At 34.9% G+C, this 7,672-nt stretch overlaps 1 protein-coding gene across 5 annotated transcripts in view; it reads right to left on the reverse strand.

Annotated features, from left to right (window-relative positions):
• Positions 1-434: 434 nt before the first annotated feature.
• Positions 435-7,672, reverse strand: part of LOC125044015 (uncharacterized aarF domain-containing protein kinase 2-like) — an 8,870-nt gene continuing 1,632 nt past the window's right edge. For 3 of the 5 annotated variants that reach the window (XM_047640446.1, XM_047640456.1, XM_047640465.1), the window contains exons 2-13: positions 7,353-7,672; positions 6,760-6,995; positions 6,096-6,195; positions 5,457-5,990; positions 4,770-4,927; positions 4,481-4,602; positions 4,113-4,230; positions 3,731-3,838; positions 3,276-3,401; positions 2,921-3,193; positions 2,533-2,658; positions 435-2,369 (exon numbers count right to left, since the gene is read on the reverse strand). The exon at positions 7,353-7,672 is cut by the window's right edge and continues 338 nt beyond it. In XM_047640446.1, coding sequence (XP_047496402.1) covers positions 2,181-2,369; positions 2,533-2,658; positions 2,921-3,193; positions 3,276-3,401; positions 3,731-3,838; positions 4,113-4,230; positions 4,481-4,602; positions 4,770-4,927; positions 5,457-5,990; positions 6,096-6,195; positions 6,760-6,995; positions 7,353-7,672 — 2,410 coding nt within the window. In that variant the 3' untranslated portion in view covers positions 435-2,180. The remainder of the gene's footprint in view (positions 2,370-2,532; positions 2,659-2,920; positions 3,194-3,275; positions 3,402-3,730; positions 3,839-4,112; positions 4,231-4,480; positions 4,603-4,769; positions 4,928-5,456; positions 5,991-6,095; positions 6,196-6,759; positions 6,996-7,352) is intronic. The other 2 variants (XM_047640479.1, XM_047640472.1) reach the window with 2 other exon arrangements.

Raw genomic sequence — 7,672 nt, forward strand, 5'->3', positions numbered from 1 at the left:
CTGTCTGTTGACTCGCTATCTCTATTACTTTTCCCTCTTCAGTGTGAGTTTAGTGTTTGAGAATGTGTGAGTGAGTGAGTGAGTGAGTGAGTGAGTGAGTGAGTGTGTGTGTGTGTGTGTGTGTGTGTGTGTGTGTGTGTGTGTGTGTGTGTGTGTGTGTGTGTGTGTGTGTGTGTGAGTGAGTGAGTGAGTGAGTGAGTGAGTGAGTGAGTGAGTGAGTGAGTGAGTGAGTGAGTGAGTGAGTGAGTGAGTGAGTGAGTGAGTGAGTGAGTGAGTGAGTGAGTGAGTGAGTGAGTGAGTGAGTGAGTGAGAGAGAGAGAGAGAGAGAGAGAGTGAGATAGTGAATTGCTAAAGAGAGAGTGAGAGTGCGTGAATTGCTAAACATGTGAGTCTGATACAATCAAGGTTTACATATTGTTATGGAAAGATGAATAGCAAGGCTTATCAAGTTTATTCATCCTGAAACATAACAAAATAAAATACCAACTTTAAAAACATTGTATTCAAACAAAATGTAATGAAGTAACATGATGGGACTCTTCTACTTCTGAAATTTCACATTGTGCATGTCCACTATTATGTGAATTATCATACATTTGAGATTTTTCCTTTTCCCTAAGAAATGCTGCTCAAGCACTGAAATGCTCTGGTAGTTCAATGTTAACATGAACGTAAACCTATCCTTGAACAATACACTTAAGAGATATATTGCACCTTTTACATAGCAAGGAATAAGTTACATTCTTATTCATTTTACCCCTCGGGTTCATACTGCTAAAGTTGTCCATGCAAATGCCCTAACATAATCTACATTATGTCTAAGTACCACATATAGATTATTATGGCAATGCAGTTTACTCTAACTAAAAATTTCTTCTTAAACAGGAATATACCATAATATCTGGAAGGAGGAAAAGATACAAACTGCAGTAAATTGCCTGAATAGAATACAGACCTTATTCCCAGAACCTTCCCCTAAGAACAAGAAAAAGAAAGAAGAAGAAGAAGAAAGGGAGAGAAGAAAAGGAAGAAGAAAAGAAAAAGAAAAAAAAAAAAAAAATGAAAGCTATAAATGAAGAACATCAGCATTTAAAATGACTTCATTATGATCTGGATGACTAGAAAAAGAAACACATTACTCCCTGAACACCGCATGCCATAAATGATGCTAAATATAAAAGGCAAAAAATAAAAATGTCACAGCCATATGCTTGTTGCTGAAGAAAGTTACATACAGCTATAATACTAACACCAACTTTTATGCAAATGCAGAATTTTGATATAACTAATCATTATTAGTTTATGCTATTATTTCATATATATTTATTGTTTTTTTTAAAACAAAAAGAAAAAAAAAAAACATTCAGTTCTAATTTACATAAATTTCTGTTTGATTCTTTCAGTAATCATAGATGATATATCTTGTGAGTTTCTGTTTTTAATGAAATTAACATAAACATCGATTTACAAAATATTTCATTATCCCATCTAGACATCTAATTTTGTATCAATAAAATCTTTGCAACAAGGCATTATCTGACTTGATAGAAATTAAGAATTCATTCCTGATATACCAGCACAGTATATTATCCACAATAATATCTACAATACTACAACCTTGATAGTCTATATGCCATTCAACAATATGAAGTCTTATACACCCAAGATTTAACCATAGCAAGGAACTATTTTGGAAATAGGTTATAAAAACATTAACACAGTCATGCACATGGACGCTTGTTGAGCTCTGTAAACAGTAACGTAGCTCTATCTTACACTATCAACATTTTGCCACTTTAACAATAGAGGCCATTTCATAAATGGTATAAATATTTCACTGACTTTTCTTTAATCATTTGTTTTTACCAGTACAATCTATTTGTTTTTCAACACAGAAAAAAATATTGTTGGAAAAATGCTATAGTACGAGTAATGTTATCTGGCAGATAATGAGGAAATTCAGGAATCTCAAGTAAGAATGGAAACATCTATATACCTGTCATGGTAATAAGGCAAATGCTGCACCACTGGAACTTAAGGCTTTGTGCCAAAAGGAGTCAACCCACAAACATAATACCATAAAACAATCCTTGTATTACTGTAACTGAGAAATACCAGAAATTAATGCATCTAAATAGCATTTTCAGTAAGCTAGTCCTCATGAATCATAACTATCCTAATCATTTCACTTTTCCAGTAACCAAGATTGGTCTTGCTCTCTCTAAGATATCCATATTGGGATCTAATGTTCGACCAAGACCTTCCAGAACAAAGACTGCCAAAACCACAGCACTGAAGGCAGATTCAAGCCGCACCTGATGATGTAAGAGGATCTTCAAAACTTGTTGAAGCAGGACCCCCACATCAATCTGTCAAAAATGAAAATCAGTGTGATTAATAATCCTGTAAATTTATCTACAGTCCAGTGTATACTGAGCACTTTAAAAAAGATAATGTTCATGGTAAAACATCTTCATCTGAAAAATAGGACTAGTAAATTTTAGTGTTTCCAGTTTCTCTGAGAACACTTACCTGTGATAATGCTATTGTATCTTCCCTAGCTGAATTTACAAGGCTTGTCATCTCTGCTTTGAAGGCTTCAGGGTCCTTACAGCAGTGTTCACTATTATTGAGGAACAAGTCGGCCACAGACTCTCCCTAAAAAACAATTATTTAGAAACAAAAATTAGCATAGCCAATATCTTCAGTAAATCTGCAGGCACACAGTACATTAAGATGCTTCTGCAATACATAAAAAAACATGCTAGATGCAAAAGCATATACATATCACAACAACTTTGATGTCCTTGACTTGAGTTCAGTCTGTTTATAATACCAGCATGTATACAGTGATCGACAACAGGAGTTTCTAATAAGTTTGCTGTGTAGACAGACCTTTTGGAATGGCAATAATACTTACATCACCGAAAACCACTTGTCTGAAGACAGCCTTGAAATTGGCTAAGTCTTTCTCTTTAAGCCTGGATGCAACGCCACAGTCAAGGAGGCAGATGCGCAGTGGATTTGGGTCTGGCTCCACATGCATGACGAAAGTATCACACCCAACATCCACCATCATGAATTTGACAACATCTCCTGAGGCTACATTGCTGCCCTCTTCCTTGGCACTGTTGTTCTGAACCAAGATGTTGCCAGGATGCAAATCACCATGAACTAAGTTGTCTACAAAAACCTGTGCAGGGAAGACACCTATTACTTAATGATCACTGAAGAATCTATTTTATCATGTGCTGGTACCTTTCGTCCTTACTTACCATTTTCAGCAATGCATCAACACCAATCTCTGCCAAACGTTTCTTAAGCTCAGCAGGTTTGTCTTCTCCTGTTGTGCCAATGAAATCAATCATCTGCTCTCCCTCTTCATATGTTTCCACGAGCACCTAATAGTATGAAATAAATAAACTATAAAGGAGGAGATTTGTACAAAACAAATACACACATCAGCCCACTGCAGAATATTAAATAACAATGACAGAGGAGAAAACCCTCATCTTACTGTTTTCAGGATCAATTCTACTACAGAGAACCTTAATAATGATTCTTTAAATTTGATATGCAGAATATGTGAATTTTCCTAAAGATTACAAACCAAAGAACAAGGAAAGTCCATTTTTTAAGAATTAATGATAAGAAATAGAAGGTTAATAATGAAAAATAATTAAATCTCTTTTACAACCAACTACCCTACACCACGGCTCTCTTTCTTTACCTTTCTTGTTACATATGGCCGTAGTATTCTTGGAAATCGGACATAGGGATTATCAGCAAAATTTTCAGCAAACAATTCCATATTTTCAGCTTCCAGTTTGAGATCAATCTGAAAAGCAACATCATTTTATCAAACTCACTACCTAAAAAAAGAAAGGGGAAATGATTTTATCCTAACCGTGGAATAAAATCTGTTACATATAAAAAAAACATGTGATGACTCCCTGCAGTAATGAAGGAAAAACATCTCATACCTGTGCTTTTGCCATCACTACAGAAAAGTTAAGAAAGAGAATAGACAACTTCACAGAGCATGGAACAATTCTTTTCCATTTACTTTTCTACATACGTCAAAATGAAACTAGACAACCCCAGCAACTTACCTGACATGACATCACCTCAGCAAACTCTTGCACACACTGAGGGAGGGAAAGCCACTTAAGTGGAGGATAAATTGCTGAGATAAATGAAGCACAGGCCTTCATAATCTTCAGATCTCTCCTATGGATGTTAAAGAGTCAATCAATAAATTACAACTGATTAAGAGAAACTGTTTATGTGGAAAAAATTGTCATAACAAATAACCTGAGTTACGTTTTTTCTAGTGAATGAGTAATACGTATATAATCTTATTTTTTCTTTTTAAATACTGAATGTATTGCCATAAACTTTGCATATCAAAACTGAAGAAAATATATATAGCTACACTATGTAACTGCAATAAGATGTATCAAAAGGTAGCAAAACATACCGGAAATTTGAGTAAATACCAGGGTGCAGAACCTTAACTGCCACAGGCACAAGGCCATCCAGGTCTTCTGGTGGACCCTCCTCCAGTGGGAGAGACTTGTCATGCACACCTTCCTGCCACTCCTAAGTAATAAGAAAACTTTGTTTGCATTTGCTGACATCTGTTCTTAACAAGGATTAATTTTTCAATAGCTTTCCCAAGTAAGAATAGAATGGCAAATATATGCAACAATACCAAAGACTACAAAGTAAACAGGAATTCATTAATTAGTAACTGATGGTGTAACCACCTCTACTAATGAATGTTCAGTTATATCTTCAATGGGTTCCTCATCAGGTTCCAGATCTGCTTGTCTCTGTTGATCTTCTTCAGTATTTACTAATTCAGCCACCAAATTTTCTGTTACTGTTAACACATCTACATCAGATTTGCCTGAATCATCATTCTCTGAAAGCACAAGTATATTTATGATAACTGTACAAAGCACTGACAAATAAAACAACAATCTGGTAATAATAATCCAACTGTTTTTTTTTTCATGTAACATATAATGGCAGCTATGTTTCATAACAAAATTTCATGAGAATTCCAAACAAACATGTATAAAAGGACTGTGCACTGTGGCATGCAGTAATAAGAATATGAGTCAGTGGCCAAAGTTATCAAATGAAATGTGTCTTTGCCATCTTCCTTTTGGCATGGTTAAAAATATATGCACTGAAATAAAAGAGGGTTCCACACTGTATATTTGTTTATCATGCACAGTATGTTCAATTTAACTTTAAAAAGCTATTCAGGTTTAGGGGAAAAAAGTGTTTTCAGGTTGCTAATCATGTACTGCATTTGAATTTTTCTGTGTCATTTAAGCATATATATTTGGTGAAAGTGGGTGACTTTTCTAATACTTTTAAGGGAAGTGAAAAATATAAAAGTTGTAATGCACACGAGACTAGGCACTTCAACAACATTCAAATACCTGACTGAAAACTACTTGTTGTATCTTTACTTTCTTCTTTGTAAAACTTTTCTACAAGCTGGTTATCTGAAGCAATTTCCTTCATTTTTTCAGCTGTCTTTTCAAATTCTCTATCAGACACAATATTGGACTGCTCTTTTCTGCTAACCACTGCACTTGCACAAATGTCTAACATCTGCTTATCCTCCTTTATAATTCCTGTGTTTATTTCAACTAATTCCTTCCCACTTTCATCAACACTTGCTTCAACAACAAACTCTTTATTACCTTTTATCATCCCTGTTTCATGATCCTTCACATGTTTCTCTCCGTTTTCAGGGTCTACTTTTGACATTTCCTTTTTCTCCTTTTCCAAAACTACTTCATGCAAATCTACGTTTTGCTCTTCCTTGTCTATACCTGCTCTCCTCTGCGCCTCCTTTTCTCTCCTCATCTGGTCTCGCTTCTCCCTCCATTCCTCTAGTATCCTCTTCTGCTTTACATCTTCTCCATCATCTATGCCAAATAAACTTCTGAATCCTATGACATGCATACCTAAAATGAAAGAACAGTACTTTCTCAGTAACTACATCTTTTACGGCAGTACTTTCTATGTGTATAAATCTCAATTATTAGATTTATGGGCTCAAAGACTCTCACCTTCAAATGAATCAGAAACATCATCCTCCATTTCAGACAGAATTTCAGTGAGTATTTCTTCATCACTGATGGCTTCTGCTGACATCCAAACCTTATAAACCTGGAAAATTATTAATAATTTATGAATATTCAATTACAACTATTGAAAAGCCTTCCTCTGACAATGTCTAAGACAGGTCTTTAAATGTCTTACTTACATTAAAATGACAAAAGTAGTATATCATTCACTTCTGTAGTTCTAAAATAACTTAAATCATATCTGAGGTTTTACAAACCAAAATACTTGCATTTATGTTAAAATGATCTTCATTCTGTTTAGCATCAAATTGATAATAGATCTTATGCACAATGCTAATCCCTAAAAATATGTGTGCTGGAACCATGTCCTCCAAAAATGGACATGATCCTCCTGAATTAGTCAGTTGATAAAAGCCTTAAAAAAGGAGAATGAAAAGGAGAACAAGAAGAATATGAACAAGATGATGAAGAAGAGGAAGAGAAAGAAGATAAAAAGACACTGAAGAAGACAGGAAGAATTAAATATGAATTAAAGAAGAAAAAGAAGTGAAGGAAAGAAAGTGAAAAAGATATGCAAAGTTGCTGAGAAAGATAACATGAAAAAACCTGATATATTTGAAAATAGTTCCTAAAATATGACTCTAACCTGAGCAACACACCCAGACCCCACTGGGTTTCTGTTATTGTCAAACTTTACAAAGATCTTCCTCCAGTCAGGACCAAAGGCTTTTCTCATCATATATTTTGTGTACTTCCATGAATGTGGTTTGACGCTTCTCTGGAGCTTGGCAAACTGGCGGCAACAAGCGTCTGGGAACAAGTCTCTCCGTGTTGAGGCCCACTGTCCTAACTTGATCAGAATAGGTCCTGAGAACTCTATTCCTGAAAAGCATCGACTTGTTAATAACTTGAGTTCTTTGCTTGTGAGGCTACATGTGTATTTATCACTCTAGAGCATCGTTCTTTCTTTATCAATATATAATTTTTTTCAGTTATTATCATGTTATTTAATGGTAAAAACATTCAGTTATAAAATAACTATAATAGTAAAAACTATACAAAATTAGCTGAAACTCTACCAACAAGAAAGCTTTTTTCTATTATACACTTGATACAATTTTTAAATCTATAAAAACAAGTGACTTTAGTTCAACATGTTGTTACAATTCAGATGATTATTTGCATAAATTAATAAAACTAGCTGTTTGAATATCATGGAAAAGCATTGATGAACCTTACCTCGCAAAAGCAAGTACCACCACAAATCTTTACACTCCTCTCCAAAGAAAGTCATGGGGTAGAGAGCGAAGATCGGCGTAAATGTAATCACCAGCCGTAATGCTCTCAGACATAATCGGAAGGCCTCGTAGATCTCCAGAAATAACTGAATGAGGTAACTCCTATTCTTCTTAGCCTTTCTAGTGATTTCTATGACTGGGATTTTCTTCTCAACTTGAGCATTATTAAAGGACATCGTTGGTGCCAGAAATGATGACATTAACACTAGCTTTCCCAGCGTTTCTCTTCTTGGTCGCAAACTTCCCTTGTTCATATTTCTT

The sequence above is a fragment of the Penaeus chinensis genome, chromosome 3 (genome assembly GCF_019202785.1).
Source record: "Penaeus chinensis breed Huanghai No. 1 chromosome 3, ASM1920278v2, whole genome shotgun sequence".
Taxonomy (NCBI): domain Eukaryota; kingdom Metazoa; phylum Arthropoda; class Malacostraca; order Decapoda; family Penaeidae; genus Penaeus; species Penaeus chinensis.